This window comes from Camellia sinensis, chromosome 3 (assembly GCF_055761805.1).
Source record: "Camellia sinensis isolate YWXY chromosome 3, ASM5576180v1, whole genome shotgun sequence".
Lineage (NCBI taxonomy): Eukaryota > Viridiplantae > Streptophyta > Magnoliopsida > Ericales > Theaceae > Camellia > Camellia sinensis.
This window is the reverse complement of record NC_138963.1, coordinates 77,558,792-77,583,849: the sequence shown is the minus strand read 5'-3', so window position 1 is coordinate 77,583,849 and position 25,058 is coordinate 77,558,792. Positions and strand designations below refer to the sequence as shown.

General features: G+C 37.3%; 1 protein-coding gene across 2 annotated transcripts; it reads left to right on the top strand.

Annotated features, from left to right (window-relative positions):
- The first annotated feature begins 827 nt into the window (after positions 1-827).
- Positions 828-24,977, top strand: LOC114296973 (uncharacterized). Of its 2 annotated transcripts, XM_028241303.2 has the most exons (7): positions 828-1,424; positions 6,834-6,933; positions 14,377-14,442; positions 16,806-16,923; positions 19,941-20,023; positions 20,968-21,029; positions 24,483-24,977. In XM_028241303.2, exons 1-7 carry the CDS (start codon positions 1,225-1,227, stop codon positions 24,592-24,594), a joined length of 741 nt encoding a protein of 246 aa, XP_028097104.2. In that variant the 5' UTR covers positions 828-1,224; the 3' UTR covers positions 24,595-24,977. The 2 variants fall into 2 exon arrangements, with proteins under 2 accessions (XP_028097104.2, XP_028097105.2); XM_028241304.2 differs by lacking the exons at positions 828-1,424; positions 6,834-6,933 and adding an exon at positions 11,517-11,730.
- The last annotated feature ends 81 nt before the right edge of the window (positions 24,978-25,058 follow it).

Here is a 25,058-nt window from a genome sequence, read left to right as displayed (position 1 = left end):
TAATTCAAAACCATTTAAGCTTTAACTTACTAAGCCAATTCATCAAACAAATTGCAACCATATCAAGAAAATAAAGAACAAAATTAGTAAATACCATAACCATTTTACAAGAAAAAAAAATAAGACAAAGAAAAAAAAAATTAAAATCAAGATAAAAAATTAAACAAAATCAAGACTAAAACCAGTAAAACCTATGGCCAGAACCATCTGCCGCCATTATGCATGTTCTTTAATTTTGTCAATCATCTGCCACAATTGGCGATCACCATCTTTAGTGATAAATATCCATTTCCATCATTCTTTCATTTTGTCTAAAACCAATACAAACTCAGCACTTATCATTTTACTATTGTAGACCCAAATCTAGTTCTCTTTATTGCGGATCTACTACATTTATTATTATAGATCGATATCTAATCAATTCGGTTCATGGTGTTAAAAATTGATTTGGAGAGGCACATGATCAAAGACAATGATTTGGTTGTATTTCTCAAGTTATTGTAATGGCGTAAAAGTAAGAGTGAAGAACGATAACGATAGTGGCATGAGGGTTAGAGATAAGATATGAAACAATGATGGAAGTAATGTGGTATCTGTTCTTAATCTTAGACATTGATGATGAGAGAAACAAGGAAGAGATATATAGTTGAAGGCTAAATTTGGTATTTTTCAAAAAATAAATAGCTAAAATTATAATTTTCTATTAATTAACCTAATGATTAACTAACATGGGAAAAATGTTAAGCAATTGAAAATCGAAGGAAGGGAATGGTAATTTTCAAAACTTCACAGAGGAATTATATTAAAAGTAAATCTAAGGAGGTGGTGAATGTAATTTACTTATAAACAAAAAGATCATACTTGAGGTGTAAAAATGTAATTAAACCTATGTTTATGGGGGAAAGGTAGCACATAGAAAAGAAAGACCCCCCCAACTTGTGAAATTCCCCATCGGATGCCAAACTGGTTAAAATTCGTAGTAAGATCCTGTCTCCGCGCGGTTCCGACTGATTTTCTTCTATTCCCACTCTACCTCTCTCTGCATCTTATGACATAGACACATATTCATTCTTTTATTAGATTATTATATAAATAAAAACTGCTCTTTATTGAAGTCGGTCGGTCGCTGTGTGGTAAGAGAGAGAGAGAGAGAGAGAGAGAGAAGAGCTAATTTGGATTTGGGATAGTGGATTTTGGGTATTCGATTGATTGATTGGTTGGTCGATGGCTGCGAGCGCAAACCCTCCAGGGAACAACAACCAAGAGGGTTCGGGTAATGGAAATGGCGCCACCAATAACGGCAGTTCAGTACTCCACGACAACGCTGTCGTGGGTCCCACCCAGGCGGCTCTCCGCCACAACCCTGGTCTCGCCGTCGAATGGACTTCCGACGAGCAGTCCCTCTTGGAGGACTTGCTCACCAAGTCAGTAATTCTACCCTCTCTCTCTCTCTCTCTCTCTCTTGTATTTATGTATGTTCCAACATGTATTTTTTAAAATTTGGTGTTAATATCTCCTGAATTGTGAATTCTTTAAAGGGTTTGTGTTTTTTGGTGGTTTTTTTTTTTTTGGGTATGTTGCCTGGGTTTCCTCTGTTTCGTCTATTAAAAATGGAAAATGATTGGCAAACATGTTTTATTGAGAGAAAACACATATTCTGATGTGCGTCGATGACTTTTTTTTGGGAATTCTGTATAGAAAGACACACCATTCTGTGTAGAAATACAGAAATTATGTACAAGATTTCTGTTGTATATCCTTTTCATTTAAAGTTTTAAGATGTGGAATTGAGGGTGAATCTGCGTGTTTCATTCTGTATAGAAATACAGAAATTCTGTAAAAGAATTCTGATGTATATCATTACTCATTCAAAATTTGAACCCCGTGGAATTGAGGGTGAATCAGTGTGTGTAATTGTGAGTTCACTAAGTTTCATTGTATATAAGAAATCGTTTGGAGTTGGTACAAAATTTCTCCGTCCATTGTTTCATTCAGTAATTGTTCAGCTTTTGTTCCCAATATCAAAGCATGCCAGTACATATGTATATATGCATATACTAGAGGTGGGCACACACTGAGCATGTGTAATTTGTAATTGCATATGATAACTATGATATTGAAGCAATTACATCTAAGAAGCAGTTGGATTGGATCTAAGAAAATAAGTTTAGAATGATTACCGTAGTTGGGGGCATTTTGGAAAATAGTAAAACTGTATCATGATAGGCAACACCAACTCCAGTGTTCATTTTATATATTTAGAGCAATTACCATAGTTGGGGCATTTTGAGAAATAAAACAGTCAACACCAACTCCAGTCTTCATTTTATATTATTGTAGATACTATGCAAGTGGATGTGGATAGATGTGTCCAGATCTCCATGGCATGATACGTCGTTAACATGATGTCACCACATCATCATATCCACATAATTCTTGTGTCAACCCATGTGGTGACATGTGGATCAATTGTGAATCATACCCACTCGCAAAGACATGCTCATACCCTCAGCTCAATTTAGCACCTGGGCGTAACCCTTTTATGGTTCTTCAATTGAACCCTAATGCTCCTATGCCAACTTAGGTTGGGAGCAGGGCTTACGGACTCTCAGGGGGGTTCAGCGAGGCACTTTTCTGCTACCTCAAGGGGCTTTCACGTTGACCAATTTTAGGGAGAGACATCCACGAGAAGAATAATTAGGGCCATGATAAGGACACGTCGTATGCTTTGTCCTTCTCCATACTTGAGGAGCACACCCAACCACTGTTGCAACCATTACAACCTCTGAGTATTTTGGTGCTACCACCACTAAATGGCCTTTACCTCTAGGGTTATTGGCCAAGGAGGGCAAACTTCTTATCCTCTTGCTTTCACCTGAGTACGTGATAATTGACGATTTGCCTTATGGTGAGCTAACCTCCAAGACCTACCCCTCCAATAGATAGGTCACCACCTCCATGCACGGGTGGAGGGAAGGAGGTCTTGGCTGGCTGGTCCCTCCAAAATTTTGAGAAAGCCCACTCTGAAATGAGGGCATCCCTCCAAAATAAGGGCATCCCTCCAAACTATATATATAAAAATTATGGATATAGCCCACTCTACATATGGACTACACTTCAAAATTAATACCTCATGTAACGGCCACCCCGAAACTCAATCCAACCTCATGTCAAAAAACCATTGGTTACATTTTAAACAACATTGTAAAAAGTAATGAATATGGCCTACTTGATTGGTGTGAAATCATATTGAACAACTTTTGTGTGGCTAAAGTAGTGAAATTCTGCTAAAGAAAAGAGATTGATTTCTTATGTGGGTTCTAATAGTTTTTTCAATTGGATCACTTGTGAAGCGTACCAGAGCTTTATAGGCTTATCAGTGATATTTCAAATAATTACATAGGCTTATAACTTGTAAGTTAATAACCTGTCTAATAATTGGTCTCCTATAGTTTTTGATTGGGCCAATTGTTTTATTAAGTAATATTTAATAACTATATTAACTGTTTAAATCTATCTCGACCCACTGTCCATCTGGTGGGATTTGTCCTGTGCCTTAATTCTGTTTTTTCAGTGCCCCCAATGTTGGAGTCCTGGTTTTACCCCCATCCATGCAAGCATGCACAGTGCCTTTCTTCTAATGAAGTATAGAGAATCTAGTTCTCTACTGCCATCCGTTTAAGTCTTCCTCAACTCTCCTATTTTTGGTGGTTTCTTGCCATCTCAGTGTGTACCATAACTTCTAGAGGGTTATGTTGGGATTTATACCACATCCCACCGACGCGGACAGAAGCACACCCATGCACACACCAAAGAGGAAAAAAAAAATCTCACACAAATTTACTTGATTCGGCCCAAATTGCCTATATTCATGGGAGAGAGTTGCCACTATGAATAAATTAGGGAATACATGTGATATGGCCAAAGCACTCAAAACTTACACCACTTCCCAAACCCAAAGCTGAAGGGTAGTTGAGCCCTTACTCAACCGGTGCCCACGGTATTTTTTCTCACTCATTACATCTCTATTTTTTCCCTTATCTCAATCTCTCTCAAGAGAACCCTATAACCCACATGACTATTTATAATAGTCTACCCATGAAAATCCTAGTTCCATACAATTAGGTGACTAAATCCTATATATATATTAGGTTTCCCAGTAGATTCCGGATTTTACTATCCTAACCCAAATACATATATAAACCAACCTAATAATTATATGGGACCCATCTTTATCACATGGGTGGACTAATCTTAACAATCACCCCCTCCCCCTATGTGGGGTAAATGTTATATGCATCCTTTAACCTGAATATCCTAGTTTGTGTGATACACTTCATCTTCACCTAGAAGATGTTTCACACCCTTGAACAGAGTGCCATGCTATTTGTGCCTCACGCTATAATGCCCAAATGTGTTATTTGTAGCTTTCTCTATCCTCATACTCATGCCCATGAGAACTGTCGCACCTTCATAAGATGTATCCACTGCCACGAACCAAAATCTTCATAGAAAAGAGACCCTTCCCCCTTGGTGTACACTATCTTGTCGCAAAACCATCTTAAGTTCTATGCCTAAAGCTTCATTTTGTGAAAATCCATCAACCTGTTGTCTCCCTCTTGGTGGCCAGTATCTTTTGCAACTGTTGCTCACACTATTCACCCATGACTTGTACTACTCACCTGATGCTTGACAAGAGCTTCTCTCTTGTCACAACATACTCCACGACCCTGTACAAGTTGCCAACCAACTGCCCATTAGTGATTGATCTTCCACCATTGATTGAACCAGATTGCTCTTGGATCACCTAGATCACTTGCAATCACCTTTGATCGCTCTTGAATCTATTCAATCCATTTAAACCTGTTCAGAATTTGAAAATTCTAACCATACCGATGAATCCGCAATGACTGAAAAACTTTGGAAACTACTCACGTCGAATATTTCTATTATATATATACACATCGATATAATAGAAATATTCTAAACGTTGATTTTAGATTTTGTCACACAAGATAATAACCCTTTGATAAGCGAAAGCCACAAAACCAAATCCTCAATTGTTCACTCCATTATGAACTGTGTTCCAATTAATTGATGCCTCCACCATGTTGCCTTCATTCAATTTTGATTTTTTTTTTTCTTGTACCATTGGGATTTTATTCTCTTTTGTGCAAGTCCTTTTTGTATAGTAACCGCATGCTCTGCCAAGCCCACCTAGGATCGGTAACCTTTAGCTCTAATATCACTTGTTGGGATTAATATCACATCCCACCAATGCGAACGAAAACAAACCCATGCACACACCAAAGAGAAAAAATAATCACACAGATTTACGTGGTTCGGTCCAAATTGCCTACATCCACGAGAGAGAGTTTCCACTATGAATAAAATAGAGAATACATGTGAGATGGCCAAAGCACTCAAAACTTACACCACTATCCAAACCCCATGCTTAAGGTTAGTTGAGTCCTTGCTCATCTGGTGCCTACGGTATTTTTCTCTCACCCCTTACATCTCTATGTTTTTTCCCTCTAGTCAATCTCTCTCAAGAGAACTCTATAGTCCACATGGCTATTTATAATAGTCTACCAATGAAAATCCTAGTTTTATACAATTAGGTAACCAAATCCTACATATATTAGGTTTTTCAGTAGATTTCGGATTATACTATCCTAACCCAATACATGTATAAACCAACCTCATAATTATATGGGACCAAACTTTATCATATGAGTGGACTAATACTAATCGGTTCCACTACCACCTGACTCACTCGCCGCCATCCACAATATTAAACTATGAATGTATTTGAATGTTGTGTAAAATGGGACCAATAAGTTCCATTATTAAAAAATTTCTAGAACCATGTTTAACTTCACAAGGTATTTGTCTACATTTAGTGTTTGAATAATAGATTAATGATACCTAGTCGTTTTCCAACACAATGCAATGATTTTTTTAAGGGAAAATTACACTTTTTACCCCAACACTTTACACTCAATCCCACTTTGCTCCCTAACTTTTTAATTGTCTTAGTCAACCCCTCAAATTTCTAGTGAAGCAGTAATTGAGCCTATTTATGTGACGCCATTTTGAAAACTAATGGACAACAAACACAGAATAGTATTGCTAGAGCTTTGAGGACCTTGTTGGTTATGACCTTGTGTTGTCAATCTCCACGCCAAGTCAACGGTTTAAGCCATGGTACCTTTCCCTTCTCAAATCACGTAATAGTATTGTTTATACTTTGTACCCCTACACTTTAACCAAAATCTCACTTTAGTCCCTCCCTACTCTAGTCCTTAACATCCTTGTGCTTTTACCAAAGTTTAACTTTAGTTCTTCCATCAATTTTTGAAATGATGTTATATGACTGGGCCTAAATGTAACTTGACTAGGAGTCTAGAGAGTTGACTAAGACAATTAAAAAGTCAGGGGGCAAAACGAGACTGAGTGTAAAGTGTAGGAGCACAAAGTGTAATTTTTCTTTTTTTAAAATTTGTTTTTTGAATTTTTCTCAAGTAACCTAGGTTTAGGCCCTTCAATAAACATTAAGAGATTTGACTTTAGATTTACTAACTTATAGTTTATAAGATTTCTTTGGAAGTAATATTGATTTAAAAACATAACAACCTTAATTGTTATAACTAATTAACTATTAACTTGTGCTTCATTTTGTAATTAAATATGGTTCAGGCCAGTTTATTATTAAAACTTGTGTATACTTCTGTCCTCATCATGTTTTTAGTAGTTATATGTAATTTTTCCTTCTGAATAATGCATGAGTGGGTGCTTATTAGTTCATTGATTTGGCAATGCACCATTTGCAGATTTGGCTCAGAACGCAACATTGTTCGGTATGCAAAAATTGCAATGCAGCTAAAAGATAAGACAGTTCGAGATGTAGCACTCCGCTGTAGATGGTTGTCCGTAAGTCCCCCAAATATTAGAAAAAAACTTATTTGTTGACAGAATAGAATGTCTTCAGTACTCCACTTGGTACAAATCAATAAAGTTAACATCACTACCTTTGAGTAATCATGTTACCTCCATCACTGATGTGAGCACTTCATTTTCTTGGGAGTGGTGGTGGTTTAAATCGTTGAAATTGTGTTTGGTTTGATATCTTCATAGTACGAAAAGCATTATTGACTTGTCTTTAAACATGTTAACTTCTAAGTTCAATGATCCAAGAAGGGCAATGAGACTGAAAGATGGATTTACTTGCAAAATCTTATTTTTTACTGCATATATTTTATCCTTGTTGTTATGTATAAATGAAACATTAGAATGTTGAAGAGAGTATGAGAGCCAACACTTCTTATGAATTGCCTTCTGGGTTTCAAGATTTCAACCTCTTTACAGTATTCCAACCTTAAAATTTAAAAAGCCAAAGAACCCTCTTTTATGATATTGAAAACAACCATCAGGTATCAAGCACAAGGTTTTCAAAATGTGGTCAAAAGGAGATGGCTATTTATTTACATGTGCTAAGAATAAATGTTTAAAGTAATACAATACTGAAAATAACGAAATGGAACTAAAGGTGTGGACAAAAGGAGATGGCTATTTATTTACATTTGCAAAGAATAAATGTTTAAAGTAATACAATACTGAAAATAACGAAATGGAACTAAAGGGGCAAACTTGTTCGGAGTAGCATCCTATTTTCAGAGCTCATTTTTTTGTAACTTGTAGTGGATATTTGCAGCTTCTGACATTCATAGTTATGTGCTTATACCATTGACATTCATATTTATTTACATGTGCTTGTACCATTAAAGTGGATGGTTCATGGTGCACTTTTTTTGTTCATTATTGAAATGAAAACTCCTAATCTCTGATAATTCTTCAAAACTTATTAAAATATAATTCTACTTCCTAGTCAGCTGAAAATTAATGTAAGTTGTAATATTTTTTTCTACCATTGGCATTCTATTTGTGCTACTTCTTGTTTTCTAAGTGGTTGTAGGTCATCCATCTGAATTAAATTGCCATCTTGATCTCACATTTGGCCCACTATCTTTGTTATTTTCATGCTGAAGACATAGAGGTAACAAAATTCTCTGATGTCTGAATCTTTAATTTTATTCGTTAATATCTTTACTGGTTGTTTGGTCCAAGTGGTGCCTCGATAGCCCACTTAGCTTTTGTTAAAATCCACCTACTCTCCACCTACTTCACCCACTTAAACCTACTCCACTAAACCTAACCCACTACTTCACCCACTCTCCACCTACTTCACCCACTTAAACCTACTCCACTAAGCCTAACCCACTACACCACTACCACCTCACCTACTCCACTAAACCTAACCCACTACACCACTACCACCTCCACTTCACCTACTCCTTACCTACTACACACTCACCCTCTTCTATATATAGGAATCATGAATCATTGTAATAGATATCAATATAAATCAATCAATATATCAATCAATAATACAATTCTCTATTTCTCTTCATACATTAAATTTCTACATGGTATCAGAGCAAGGTTAAGCACTTAGTATTTTTCGTTTCACCGGCGGGCGGCAACCTCGCCTTGGCCGCCCGCCGGACCTCAACCTATTCCGCTTATTTTCTACACATACCTTCCCATCACTGCCTAAATCCTCTCTCTTGAGGCCAATGTGAATTCCTCTTCTTCATAATCTGCACTAACTGTGGCATCTTTTCCTGGGGCAAACTCTGCAACCCAACACTCAATCTATGCTTCTCCTCCATGCTCATTTGCCTCTTGTTAGGATCCTTCGCCTTCGGCTTTGGTTTGGGCTTCGCCACAGCCTTGAGCTTCACTGCAGCTTTCAGCTTCACGGCAGCCTTTGGTTTCACAGCAGCTTTTGGCTTCGCAGCTGGCTTGGCCTTTGCCGCTGGCTTGGGCTTCACAGCGGCTTTAGCTTTTGGCGCAGCAGCTTTTGTCTTAGCCGGAGCCTTCTTTTCTTTTTTCGCTTTTACAGCCTTCGGCTTTGCAGCAGCCTTCGGCTTTGCTTCCCTCTGGTGGCTCCCCAGGTTCCACCTGAGCTGCATGATTCATTTATAGCTGCAATTGATAAGGGAAGTATTAGAACAATGCCCAATAGAAGTATGCCAGCTGCTCCTTACCCTACTCCTGGAGCACTATTAATAGGTGATGCTTTCAACATGCGTCATCCTTTAACTGGTGGAGGAATGACTGGAGCCCTGTATAAGGTGTTTTGTGCATCTCCTGATCAAGCAAGGAAGGAAATGCGTGAAGCATGTTTTGATTATTTGAGCCTTGGAGGTGTGTGTTCAACAGGACCAGTGGCTTTACTCTCTGGTCTAAATCCTAGCCCATTGAGCTTGATACTCCATTTCTTTGCTATAGCCATATATGGTGTTGGCCGTCTCTTGCTACCATTTCCTTCCCCTAAGCGCCTGTGGATAGCAGCTAGATTATTTTTGGGTGCATCGGCTATCATTTTTCCCCTCTTTCTCTCACATGGGCTTGTCCCCTCTCTCTCCTCCGTTTGATTTCAAAATCCATTATTTTTATTTATTTTCTCCAAACCACTTTCCTTATTTCCCCCATCTTTCATTTTGATTTCAAATATATTTTTATTATTTCTTTCTTTATTTTTCTTTCACATTATTTTTTAATCTTTTTCAAATTCCATTCATACCATGTAGCTTTGCACACCAAACCATCTTTTATTCATCTCAGGGATCAACCCCGATCACAATTTAAAAAAAAAAAAAAAAAAAAAAAAAAAAACAACCACAACAACACAAACCACAACACCACAAGATTTGTTTTCTTTTCTGCAGACGGCCACCCACCGACCTCACTTTTTCGCCTATTCCGCCGGTCTTTTCTTCTTGCCTCCGTCCTGGGCGGCCCTTGACGGTGTTGCCTCCGTGTTTCCCACTCCACTGGGCACGATCACTCCACCCTGCTCCTCCACTACAGCATATGGCGGACCTCCAAATCGGAACATAACGGTGGCCTTCCGCTTCAGCTCCTTATTTTCCGCCTTTAGCACACTTATCTCTGCTCGCGCATCCTTATACATGTGTTGGAGCAGAGCCAGTTGGGCGTTTAACTGCTGCACCTCATTTGTCCTACTCTGCAGCCGGTGCGACAAGTTTGTGACCGCAGTCATAGTTTCAACACAGGACTTCAATGTATACTGATTAGCTTCAATATCCGTTTGCACTGCCATTTTTTGCTCCACCGACCGCATCGGAAAGTTCAACGGAGCAAAACCAGAGGTGTTTGGTTGAGGTTCACAGGCCACCGCACCAGTTATCTCTCTTGTTGACTCGTTGAGGTCGGGAAAGAGAGTGAGCAGACCACGGGAAGAAGAGGCTATGTTCTGGGTAGCTGAACGGGAAGAAGAAGCCATGTTTTTGGGTTGCTGAGTGTTTCAGAGAAGGGTTGGTTACAGAATGTTACAGAGAACGAAGAGGTTTCAACTGGTTTGTTATGCTTCCAAGCCTCAGACTTCGCTTTGGTTTATAAAGACAGAGACGACGAGGCCGACACGCGCTCTGTCAATCACGTGCATCGCCGCGTGTCAGGCGCCCCTTTTGATGGCTTGACGCTTTCTGTCGGGCACGTCTTTTGATGAAGTGGGCGCGCCTTTTGATGGCACGCCTTTTTATGGATTGGGCACGCCTTTTGATGGCACGCCTTTTGATGGCACGCCTTTTGATGGCACGCCTTTTGAAAGATTGGGCACACCTTTTGAGGGTGCGACTTTTTAAGGGTCCGACAAGACTCTGTAAACTGTCCCGACATTGATTCCGGTTAGCTCTTTTATGGGTCCGACAAGACTCTGTAAACTGTCCCGACATTGATTCCGGTTAGTTTCTACAAGGGTCCAGCAAGACTCTGTAAACTGTCACAACAACTGTCACAACATTGTCTGCTACAACGGTCCGACATGACCCCATAAACTGTCTTCTACATTGGTCTGACACAATCATCCAGTGTCTTCTACACCGTTATGACACCACCATACAGTGTCCTCTACATGGTTATGACACCCCCATACAGTGTCCTCTACAACGTTATGACACCACCATCCAGTGTCTTCACCAATGGTCTGACACGACCATACAGTGTCTCTTATCCTCTTTTATTTTTATGTATTTTCTTGTTTTGTTACTCTCTCCAAACTCAAGTTGGTTAGTTCCTATCCCCCTTGAGTTTGCGGGGGGCTGTTAAAATCCACCTACTCTCCACCTACTTCACCCACTTAAACCTACTCCACTAAACCTAACCCACTACTTCACCCACTCTCCACCTACTTCACCCACTTAAACCTACTCCACTAAGCCTAACCCACTACACCACTACCACCTCACCTACTCCACTAAACCTAACCCACTACACCACTACCACCTCCACTTCACCTACTCCTTACCTACTACACACTCACCCTCTTCTATATATAGGAATCATGAATCATTGTAATAGATATCAATATAAATCAATCAATATATCAATCAATAATACAATTCTCTATTTCTCTTCATACATTAAATTTCTACAGCTTTAGATGGCATTTCTTCAAGAGTGTAGTCTGCAAGGTATAGAGGATACACATCCAAGCGTCCATGGGGTTCTGTGCAGTGCCGATGGCCTTACCTTCATGTCACACCATCCATGGGGCTCCCAATCCCTAATGGAGACCCTAGACACCCTTCATGGATGCTCAAAGCTTGCCCTTGGGGTTGCCCACTTGCTTTGGTTGGGGAGGTTGGTGGGTGGCATTTCAGAATCTCCTAATATAGCATTCTGAGTCATTAGTCAATTGCCATAAAGCAACATCGACCATACTTGAGGATTCATAATGAATATACCCCCTTAATATGACATTCCGAATCATTAGTCAATTGCCATGAAAGAACATCGACCGAGCTTGAGAGGAGTCCTAATGAATTTTAAAAATTTTGACAAATTTCCAAAACATCACCAAATTTAAAATCAAGAATCTAGACCATTATACCATGTTTTAGTAAAAATTTAAATTCAAAAGTCGATCGTTTGACCCGAAAAAATCAAATGCCAAATATTCAGCAAAACTGCCCTACATGGGCAGTCTACTGTGCATGTTGGCCTTGCTGCGAGCACCAGGTGTTGTTCATTTGTGCTGGGTGCTGCTCTCATGCGCTGAGACCCCTACTGGACTGCTGCTGCTGCTGTTGGTGTTGTTGGCGCCCAGCCTTGGTCGCTAAGCTTGTATTGGTGTTGAAATTTCCAAGCCAACTGTGTACCCTTAGATGCTTGTCAATCTGCTTGGTTATACCTAAGTTAGTATAACTTGGAAGAGAGCTAGAGAAGTTAGCACATAAGAACTTTTAGAGTGAAACATTTAGAGCGAAGCTCTTGGAGAATGCTTGAGACTTGTATTCACTTGGTTTTCCTTGTATGGTTTGGGCAAATGGGGCCCTCCTCCTTATATAGGCTACAAAGAATGTTCTAGAATTCCAAGTGTTGAGAGTATTCTAGTCTAGATACTTCTCCTACCTCCTCCTAAAGAGTATTCTAGAATGTACAAGTATACTCCCTGCATATATAGAATTATGTACAAGCCTCCAGATCTCTCTTCAAGACCCTACAAGAGAATTCTAGAGTTCCATAAACCTCTCAAGTCTTCAAGCACCTTCTAGAGTATTCCAATGAGGAATGCCACCCTAGGTTGCAAGGCCACACTTCGCCATGCTTTAGCTGTATGGGATGTGCGTCAGAGGCTCCACCATTATGCCAAAAGAAAAATGCTTGGGAGCACTAATTAGTGCTCCCACTAATTAGGTGGCAGTGGGTCCCGCCATTAATGATGTGATGTTTTGGTCTTGGAGTTGTGTTTTTTTTTTTTTTTTTTACTTTTTTAATGCATTAGTGCTATTAGTGGTGATGTTTTTAGTGGGATGAATCATTGTTGATGCCAAAATCGTCCATGGACACTCTAAAAGTCATGAGTGAGCAACATTCGGTGTTAGACTTGCAGCTCATTACGTGGAGCCACAACTTGTCCAAGTTTTTGAAAATTACGGTTTCCATATAGTTATAATATATTTTCACTTTGCCCGCTTTGTAATTTTACATATGCCCAAAATTATGAAATATTCATTCAGTTTGGCCCCTCTAAAATCTTATTTGTTCCCCCAACAAAATTGTTGCAATTTGCCTCCTTTAAATATTTAGTTTACGAAAAACCCCTTTTACATATATTCTCTGTATTTGGACTTCTCTCAATATTTTTCTCTTTTTCCCGTCTTTCTTCTTTGTATACACTCTTTTTCTTTTTCTTTTCCCAATCTCCTCCATCGCCGATTGAGAGAGTGAAGATGCTTATGTAGATTTTGTACTTTTGATCAATCCATGGAGAGGAAAGAAGCAATAAAGACCAAAGATTTGATCTGATTATAATCATCTTCTGATCATTTTTCGGTAAGTAACCCATTAAGAAACAAGTTGGACTTGTTTAATGAAAGTGAAAAGATTTCATTGGGATTCATGGGCATTCAAGATTTCACTTTATCATCTTTGATCAATTTTTTACCATTTATATTGTAGGTGGAATGTGTAGTGCAGTGCACTCTTGTTTCAAGATATTTTTGCAAACACGCACACACAAACACTTCTGTCTTTGCCGTGCTCTTATTATATATGTTTATATATTCCAAATTTCCAACCTGTAACAACTGGTTTTTCGAATTAAGAGGAAAATATTAAGCAGTTGGGCTGCCATGTCCTCGCTTTCATTAATTTGTTTTCACAGTTTGGATCACTTTGAATTCAATGTATATCTTATGCAAGAACTTGAGCTGAGATTGGGCTTACGATGGTGTTTAAATATCAAGTTGAACTTGTGCTGGGAATGAGTGTCTTGTTTAGAGGCTGAGCTCAAGCTCAACTTTGATTGGCTCAGGGTGGCATGTTTGACATCCCTAACTGTAAGAATTACATAAAAGGTTGTCAGTTTTTGGGGATTAAGAGAAGGAACTCTTGTATGATGTTCGAAGTAGGTGTTATTCACTTGTAAGCTGTTTGTACAACGTTATTTTGAATAAATTTGTTATTGTTAGTTTGAAACTATCCATGTTAGAAATCTACAGGCAACAATTTGCAACTTCCGAACCTAAAAAATGTTTATGGTAATTGTTAAATATTGAATGGTTTAGAAGGCTAAATATGCCATTGGAGGTTAGTTTTCGAACAAGGGTGGGAGACAAAACAAATTAGGTATAATTTTCTCTGTTGACAACTGGATTGGTTAAAGACTGAGGATTAGAGAAAACTTAATTGTGTGCTCTGATTATTACTGATTCTGCTTACTATTTAGTTAGCAATAGCCTTTTTTGGTACAACTGGTATAACTGTTTCCCTATGTTTTTTCAGAAAAAGGAAAATGGCAAACGAAGGAAGGATGATCATAATTCGTCAAGGAAAAGCAAGGACAAAAAGGTGTGCTCCTCAAAAATTGCTCATTGTTATCTGTGCTTTGCTATATGTGCATATCTAGGCTATGGATTTTTTGATAAGTAAACGCCAACAAAGGGTGCAACCCTGTACATCCCAAAGCCAACAAAATCACCTTAGAAAACGAAAAGTCTTTCTAAGCTACAAATACAAGAGGGCGAGCATCGTCCCTTTCAATCAAAGAACCGAACTCTCCAATTTTTTTAATATATATATATATATATATTTTCACAGAAAAATCTATTTCTCTCATCCCACAAACCCCACATAAGGCAAAATGGAGCAGCTTCCCATGTCTTCCTAAACCTACCCCACGTACAACCTTTGTTCCAAGAGTAAAATAACTCTCTGACCGATCCACATATCGCCCACTCTACTCCAAATGCTGAGAACACTGCACTGCACAACTCCCTGGCAACTGTGCAATGTGAAAGAAGATGATTCACACTCTCCCTCTCTCTTGCACATACAAAACCAGTCCAGCATGAATTTATCCTTCAATCTCAAATTATCCGTCCTTAGAATAGCTTCACGAGCCGCAATGACTACACTTATGTTCTTGATTGCTTCTCTTCTTTTTGAATCTGCATTGTACTTCTCAATGAGCACTCCTTCCGATTTCTATGTTCATCTATATATTTGTGGACATTTGTGTTTTTTATGTAGAGGTGGATAGTGGCTGGGGCATGGCCTCTAAAATTTATTGTTTTTAAGAAAAATCAATTATGGAAATATAAAGAGGCCACGCTCCACCCCCATCAGTTTATCGACAAGGTGCGATCAGTGATCACTTTTAGTAGCTATGTAAATATTAATCTTAGGTTGGCGTTGCTTATCAAAAAATAAAAAAAAACTTGGGTTGGTGTAGTGGTTCTTCAAAATTTATGATAGTGAACTATTGTTTACTTCTTTATTTGGAATGATGGCTCTTCCTTCACTAGAATTTATTAACAATCTCATGGTAGTCTGTACTGAATGCGCTTCGTTGTAGTCTAGAGAGGTTTTTGTTTGACTTGGGAGGTTATAATGGTCAATGGATTCGTATAATATATATAATAGCTTTCAAATGAACCCTATAGTGATAGGATCATATAATTCTTAATATCTTATACCAACTCAGCCATAGGGCCCATTTATATTATTGTTACTTCTAATGCATTCATTCTTGGCAAAGATAAGGCTTAAATTGTCAATATTTCGTACATTTCATTGTTGGCTTACTGGTAACTTTTGTGGATCTCTTTCTTTGATAACAGTGGTGCTGAATTCATTTCACTTTGAAAATTTTGGATGCTTGAACTCATGCTCATTGAAATTGTAACGAGTTGTTTATTATGTTGTGCATAAAATTAAAAAAACATCAAATGAAGTCCAATGGGTATGCTTTTAGAATATCATTGGTTTTAATTGCTTAAGAAAGAAATATCGTAAGCAGCCACTCGACTGAACCTTAAAAATAATCAATTTTGACTTTCCCATGGCTTCACCCTTTTTTATTACTTGCTTTTGGCGTGGGCAACAAGAACATGTGGAACTATATGGACTACATTAATGATATGGAATTTTGGGGCAGGCATACCCTTGTCCGTCGGTAGATGGTTTGCGCCATTTGTCTGATGTGGTTTGCTAGTCTAAAAAAAAATACCACATCAAAAAATCAGTTTTTAAAGACAGAAGATGGTTTTTCTTAATATAGCAAATTGGAATGTTTTATGCATTTGAAAAGTTAATGTTACTGCCTTTCCTCAAGTAATTATTCAGAAGGTAGCACTAAGGGATGGTCTTAGCTAGGGCCCATGGCCTGACCTGAAGCTTGGACACTGTCCCTTTTTGTTCCTTTCTTGGTCTTGCAGGACTCATGCAGCCCATCGGAGCACTGGATTCCCTGCTGTTAATTTTGTACAGCTGAGGCCCTTGAGCAACTTTTCAGGAAGGTGCTCTTGTCGAAAGTCATTCTGCAAGTAGGCATTTTTATGGTCGAATATGTGTAGTTGCCATACTCATAAAAGGGAAAGAAATTCGATAAAATTGCTATATATCCAACAACACTGTCAAGGATGAAGATGAGTATATGCATGAAAGGAGCCAAAGGTTAATGTGTTGGAGCCATTGGTTTCACAATTATGCATGCAACTGACCTTTCAAGTTTCCAAATAGTATTGTTAATTTGTGCATGAGTTCATTCTTTTCAATTTGCATGCCTGCTCACAAATTAGTTAGCTCACAGCTGTTGTTTCTAATCAAATTTGTCATACTTCAATCCATTGTATGTTTCTACCCAAAAGAATATTCACTCTTACATATGAAATACTGGTTGCTAATTTGGTTTTGATATTTTATTGTCTCAGGAAAAAGTTACAGATTCTATGGCAAAGTCAGTGTCTCATGCTGTAAACCGATCAAATGGTCCTCCATATGCTCAACCAGTGATCTCTGTGGATAGTGATGATGGGATCCCGTACAAAGGTTGGATAAAATCTCATCTATCTAATTAGTACACTAGTCCAAGGGCAATTGGTGATGAGGCAATATGTATACATATACATATAATGTATCTGAGTATTTATACATTTTTTAAGATATGAAAGTTTTGCATTAGATTGAAATTGTTATCTACTTTACTGAAGTTCCTGACATATCATGACCTTTATATGCCATTTTTGTTTTGAAATTGTACAAAGCTTTCCCTTAATATGATTTACAGTTATATTTGATGTTTGACAATAGAAAGCTGGACTTCTCAGTTTACACGACCAACATTTGAAATATGAAAAATGAAGAAATGGAAATGATGTAGATAATTTAAAATGACTCATACGGTTGGGATTTTGAAGTTTGGGGTTGTTTTGAATAGTAAAGAATTTGTAAGAAGAGAGAACAACAATAATATGAGAAACAAGTTAGGGAAGGAACACCAAGATTCTATCTTAAAAAGTCGTTTCCCACAATGGTGGTGGTGGACTCATGGAACTTTTTTATTTATTTATTTTTTCAGACACAAAGCCTAACTCTTGAAAAATTATGATTGGCTTATGAAAATTGCATGAAATGACAAGCAATATGCACTTTGTATACACACCTTTCCAATAAATCATGTTGCTCATCATTTAAACTATGTGGCTTTTCCTTCACAACATTGGTAATGCAGGGTTACAAACACAAGTACACCTACTTCAGTCCTGAGTAGTTCAGTTCTTTTAGACCTGCAAGAGAAGAATTGGTTGATGAAAAACAAAATGTAGTTTCCCATGCAACAATCTTCATGGAGTTTCTGAATTGAATGAATGCTCTGCCTATGAAAGTGGGGCAGTGAGTTGAGTACAGGCTGGTGAGGTTAAGAAAATGTACTCAGATTAGAGATGGACATGATGAATGTGAAAAAGGTGAAGTGTAGGAGTTGTCCACCTCCTTGGACAGATCTTGATTAAAGATCTAATCCTAATGTTGAAGGAATTTCTCGTTTCAAGTATGGAAACTAATAGAAAAACTGGATACTTACCCAAAAAAACTAACAGAAAAACTGGTAATTTCGTTACTTGATTCTTGAAACATTACAAGGGAGTCAACTTTATAGAGGCCTAAATAGATAATACCTCCCTAGGAACCGCTGACCATAGAAGACTAAAAACTTGACTGAAGAATTACCTTTGAAACAAGAAATTTGGCTACTTTTATTATTCATGACTTCTTAGACTCTTGACTAATGACTCTATTAATGATTTTTTTACTCTAAAGACTAGAATCTGGAATAATATTCATTTTTTTAATTGGATTTATTTCCACTCTGCTCGAATGAACTTGGCTCCCGTAAGAGAAAAGTTTGATATCTGTTAAAGAGTTCAAGATTGAGGTGTTGAAAATCGACACAGTAATTCGTATGCTCTCTGAAATTGGTTTCCCCTCCCACTTAACTAGGAATTTCTGATAGCCCTTTCCTTGTTGTGACAAACGGTTCATCAACAACATCTTCAATTGTCTCTATTTTCCTAGATACCATAGGTAGCTTAGTTGCCTGTTCTATTGCATTCTGCTCCTCTTGCTTTCATAATAAGGGCTATGATCCTCCACATGAAAGATACGACTAATGATAAGATTTTCCAGTAGCTCAAGTAAATAAGCATTTGGCCCAAGGCACCAAGCCTCTTCTCTACCTTGAAATCCAGCTTTCCTAGAATGGAGTTTTTGTTATGCCTCCTTTGGAAATTGTTTAGGTCATAGTTCAATTATGACATTATCATCCACTTGAAATCCATGAACCATCTGTGAACATTTGCCTGGGACTTGTACTGCTCATTATTGATTGCAATATTCTTTCTATGTTCTTCATGAATGGCTCGAGTGTGTCTTGCAAATTCCTCAGCTTCCTGGATGGGATCTAATATCAGCAGGGTGATACGCTATGCAGCTTTAAACCTATCGCTATCCCAAATGGGGACTTTCCTGTTGTCTTATTGACTGAAGCAAATTCTGGAGTAGGCAAAACCAAATGACAAGTTAGCACATTTTCTCCCACAAGACAGCATGGTAGGTTTCCCAGATTTCAGTTAATGACCTTTGTTTGACAGTCAGATCAACTTAGTTCCCAATGAACAAGTCTTCCAAAAATAATAAATTCATAATCACAATCAGAAATTAATCGTTTCTGGAAGACCATGTAATCTCACAACCTCATGAAAGAAGATCTGGCCAATTTTAAGATGCATTTGATGTGTTTTGGCAATCTAAGAAATGAGCCATTTTAGAGAATCTTACTGCAACCACAAATAGTGAATCAAACCCCCGCATTGTCCTTGAAAGTCCTAGGACAAAATCCATGTGAAGGTTTTCCCTAGGTGCTTTGAGTACAGGAAGGGGAGTGTAGTATTTTTTTTGTTTTATCTTCAGAAATTCGACAAACACAACATTGTCGAGCCCAACATCTCTTTGAAGCTGTGGTCAATAGAATCAATCTTCCACTAGAGCAGTTGTCTTGTCTCTTCCAAAAATGTGCAGCAGGGCCTTGCAAATGTAGTTCCCAAACAATAGTCACTCATGGAAGTATTTGGTAAACACAATAGGTTGCCATGAAAGAGATACCCATCGTGGATACTAAAATCATGATGTTTGGCAAGTGCATTGCCTTTCAAATCCTTGTAGATAGGCCCAAAATAAGGATCACCCGAGTATTCTTTCTTTAGCTCTTGAGAACCAGTCACTTGCACGATTATATAAGTCAATAAAGCTACTTTGCGACTGAGAGCAATTGATACCTTGTTTTCCACTCCTGTGGTGGTTTTCTTGGGAAGGGGCTGTGGTTGTTTTAAGGAGTAATATGTCATTGATTGCGATGACTAATGCACACCCCCTCTCCATTTCTGTTGTTTTCCCCTCTCAATACGAGTTATGCAGTTATGATTATTGTTACAGTACCTATGTACCCAATTTTTTCCTTTGCAATATTTGCTGCATTAAAATCACAAAGTTTGATACATTGTCATTTGCAGTCATTGGTGGTGTGACTGGACAGCTTCTTGAGCAAAATGCCCAGGCTTTGGATCAAATTTCTGCAAATTTTACAGCTTTTACGGTAAACTGTTTTGTTTAAGCTAAAAAAAACACTAATAATCAACTAATATTCTTCAATAACCTTTGGTTTCTTGGTTTGTAATAAGCATGCAAGTTGTTATCTGAAGAATTTATTTTTATGTGAATCTTGCTTTCTCAATTATATGTTAGGGTATTTATTGCTTTATACAAAATAAGAGGGATATTTATATCTAGCCACCGGAAAATTTCCTTACAATGGACTGCTCTGGCATTTCGCTAGATGCTGCATCAGTTTGATGCATTTTATCTAGGATTGGACAGAAATTATAGTGTGCTTTTGATAACATCTATGCATACTTTGTGCTGAAATTTGTTTACAATGGTGGTCTCATGGGATTTCAATGCATTTATATTATTTTATGTAGGTGAGGACATTGATTTCTCTGTTGTACATTGCAATTGAGTTTTCAAGTGATGTGAATAGCCCAGCAGCCAGTTTCAATTTCCATAAACATCCAAACACCCCTGATAATTTTTATATTTTAGTAGTGTAAAGGGATGGTCTAGAATTTACATATCCTAGGTGATCACACGTTTTTTATGTGGACAGTTGATGTTTTATAAGGTGATGACTAAAGAATTTATCAAAAAAAAAAAAAAAAAGAAAAAGAAAAAGGTCACCTAAGAATAAATGTTTACATGGGTTCTGAAATGTAGTTAGATGAACTGTTTCTATTATTTTAGACATTGTGCAGAAGACCTAAATGCTAAATGACAGACAATCTACTCAATGTGTTATTTATGGTATGAAAGATCTTTCTTGTGGGCCCATTAGTTGTAGATCTGATCCATGGTACATGTCTGAACTGCTAGTCAGCAAAGTACTCTTTGTTTGCCTTCTAATAAATTAACCTCATAGCAGCATCATATCCTTTTTACTTGGTGGTAGATTGATGATACCCTTTCTTGTTTCTTTTCTTGCAGATACATGAGAACATCAATCTGTTTTGCCAAGCTCGAAATAATATCCTCGCAATCTTGAACGAGTATGTTTGATGCTATCTGTTCTTTATTTTGTCATTAGCAGCACAATCTGTTATTGCATGAGTTCTTACTTTCCACTTAAAACGCATGCCTACAAACATCATGGCCTTGTTTGGTTTGGCTTTGGGAAAAAGATTTTGGAGAATTTTTTTGAAAATTTTGTTTGGTTTGTAATTTTTCTCAAAAAATTTTCAAGATCACTCTCTCTCCTACACATTAATCAATCATTTTTTCTCTCTCCTCACTCCTTTTCAATCACTTTTTCTCACATACATTTACTCAATTACAACAAAATATCAAATTATCCCAAACTCCCAAACTATTTTCAAAATATACAATCAAACAAACTACAAAAATTTCTGAACTCTCTTCCCAAAATATTTTTTGAAAACTTATCTCCCAAAGTCAAACCAAACAAGGCCCATATCTTTAAATGTTATCTTTAGTTCACTTTTTTTTACTACAAGAAAGTTCACTACTTCTACTCACCATGATTATCATCACTTCTATTATGTCTTTGCTATATGTTCACATGGCTACTCATGTCATAGACCTTTTGGTGTAGAACACAGTAGGAAAGGAAGGGAAGAACACACAAAGTGGCCACAACCTAATTCTCACAATATTATTATAAACAAATTTGAAAGAAGATGAATTGGCTGAGAAGTTGCATGCTCTCTAGAGTACGGTTCAGTCGATGCAGGGTCTCTTCATGTATGGAGACAATCAATCAGTTTTGTTTCTACCCGAACCACACACTGCCAGCAAAGTTCAAGATCCCTGATTTGCCAAGTTTGATGGCACGGGAAATTCCATTTTCCTTCCGAAGAATAAAAAGAAAAGCCCAATATTTATTGGCCAAAAACCCTACTTGAAATAGGAAACTAACCCTAATATTATTTGAAAACATAATAAAAAAAATCTCATTATTAACTATTTAATAATAATAATTTTCATCATGATCATCTACCAATTACAATTATTGGACCAAAAATTCTTCGGTCCATGCAATGGATCCATGGACTTCACCCTCGGCTTCCAAAGTGGATAATGGGCTACTAGCTAATCAAGGTTTGGCATCACTTTTTTTATTTTTATTTTGCAAGTTTACTCTGGGTCTTCTATATCTTTTGATGAACCATCTAAAAGGGTGAGATAGAGTATTTGTCATTAGCAAAAAAATTGTTACACATGGCAAGGATTTGGTTCGAAGTTTCTTACTCCATTATATAAGCTTGATGACAGAAAATACAAACAAGGACGATAAGGGCTCTCTTGAAGAGAACAAGGGCGTGGAAATGCACTAAAAGAACAAAAAAGTCATGGATGTCAAACCCCTCCGAAACAACTCACTAACAAAAATCTTCTTCTTGATTGCTTCTTTATTAACCCATCGTAGGGATTCTGGAGAACAGATCTGTAGTAATATAATATGTAGAATTCTTTTGTTTTTTTTCGTCAGGTGTAACCAAAGGTTATATTGATGCGATAAAAGACATGTATAATGTATTTGTGACTACAATTAGATCACCTACAAAAGAAACTAGTGAGTTCCCAATCGCTATAGGGTTGCATCAAGGATATGCTTTAGGTACTTACTTATTTGCCTTAGTCACAGACAAATTAATTGAACACATTTAGGATGACTTTTCATGGTGTATGTTGTTCGCTAATGATATCGTTCTAGTAGATGAAAACCAAGGAAGAAATTAACACTAATTTAGAAATCTAAAGAGGAGCATTCAAGTCAAAACGGTTTAAAATAAGTAGAATATAATTAAATATATGGAGTGTAACTTTAGTTACAGCAGAATTGGAAATAATGGAAAAATGAAGATTGAAAATAAGGAGATAACAAATAGTGAATCTTTTTTTTATTTGGGTTTGATTATTAATAAGGATGGTGGGGTTGGAGATGATGTGATTCATAAAATCAAAGTAGGTTGGCTCAAGTAGAGGAGTACGTCTGGCATATTATGTGATCTATGAATACTAACCTAATTGAAATGACAAGAATGTTGGGCAACTAAGAAACATGTGCATAAAATGAGTGTAGCTGAGATGAGAATGCTTAGATAGATGTGTAGAAGACTAGAGAGAATAAAATTAGAAATGAATATATTGGTGAAATGGTATGAGTAACACCTATCGCAAATAAGTAGAGAGAACATGTTTAGATGGTTTGGTCATGTACAACTATGACCTATAGATGCAACAGTAAGGGAGAGATAGGATTACCATAAATGGAGATGTTAGGGGGAAGGGAAGACCTAAGTTGATAGGGCTGAATGGCGAAAAGGGATTCATGTCGCCCACCCTACTTGATTGGGACACAAGGGTTAGTTTGGTTTGGCTAAGCAGTAATATTTAAAATTCATTGCAGAATGTTGGGACAACTTTATTGCATTAGGAAAAGGTACTGTGTCCAGTTAACCATAGTGAAAGAATAACCATTAATGATTTCGCTTCATATCCAGCCGTAAGATAAGAAAAATTTTGCTTGCTGTGAACTATCGCTGCTTAAATTTCACCAATCCCAATCAGACGAGGGCTTTATGCCTATTCGTTCTTCTCCACCCATGTATCTGAATCATTTTAACCTACTTTTGGGTTCAGATCCGGCAATTCAGGAGAGTAACACTTCAGATTTGGCTCAGAAAATAATTGCATATTGACATATTCTTTATGCTACAATCTTATAGGAAATTCAATATCAAACGGGGACATTATGTGGTATAGAAAATTTAAAATATGCTGAAAGAAGTGAGAATGAGATTAAGTCATGGCTGCCATCAGGAGTTATTTGGCTAATCGGCTTGTATTCATACACAGACACATCTTAATAGATCAAATTCAGCTGACTAATTTGAGAAGAAATGTCTGTAAACCAGTAGCTACATATTTCTGTATTTTTACGTTAGTATAAAGGCATCCCTGATTGGTGGGCTTTGTGTCCTGGGTGTTAAACATGGAAATACTCTTTTTGCATTCCAGGTTAAGACTACATACATATTACCCTTCCTAGACCCCACAGTGGTGGGAGCCTCATGCATTGGGCTGCCTATCCGTAGAAGACGCTTGATGTTAGCATTACTAGTTGTATAATGACTATTTTTTCTTCTTGTAATTCAGTTTATTGTATATTTTCTTCTTTGTTGTCTTTTCTTGATCTTTGTCTTTCCTACTGCTGAGACTTGTGTGGGATCACTGTGGGAGCCAAAGAAGTATACCTCTCTTTTGTTTTTCACTTTCATTTTGTTGTGTACCTTTTATGACATGCGATTTTGAGGAGACAAATATTGAGAATTTGACCTCAATTGTTGTTTTTTGGATCTTTAATATTGATTTTTTTTTTTATTTGCTCGACATGCATGAAATTTTCATTGCAGTAGCATTACACTAATGAATAGAGTAATACATTTGTCATACATGCTAATTTGACAGTAATATTGCAGCTTGAATGACATGCCGGAAATTATGAAGCAGATGCCACCGCTTCCAGTGAATCTGAATGAAGATCTTGCCAACTCCATCCTTGGTTGGTCATCCTTGCAGAAGAATTCATGATCCTCCTTTCTATGTGGGTTAATCTAATAATGCTTCCAACACTTCCACTTGAGTTGGGATCTTTTGTTGTAACATGAAAGTAGAATAAACTGGTTAATTAGGTATGAGTTCATTTTTCAGTTTGAAAATGCAAATTGAAGTGATTAGTATTTTCTGTATTTTAGATGATTATGGTATTGTTTTAGTCCTTCATTGTCTTTCTTTGTTTTGTGTTTTCTTGTTTTACTATGATCGAATTCTAGGAAGTAGTTTGTTTAGTATGTGAATAGTACTAGTTGTGTAAGCATAATTCTTCTTGACTCTGTAAATGATTTGAAGGAAAAATCAGTAAATCTTAGGTTTGCTGTTTCAATGGAATAAATGCAATAAAAGAAAATTGTGTTCATGCAGTTCTTATTATAATTTTGCTTGAGGTAAAAATTGCATAATTTGAGATGAGTGAGACAATTTAGAAATTGAAGCTC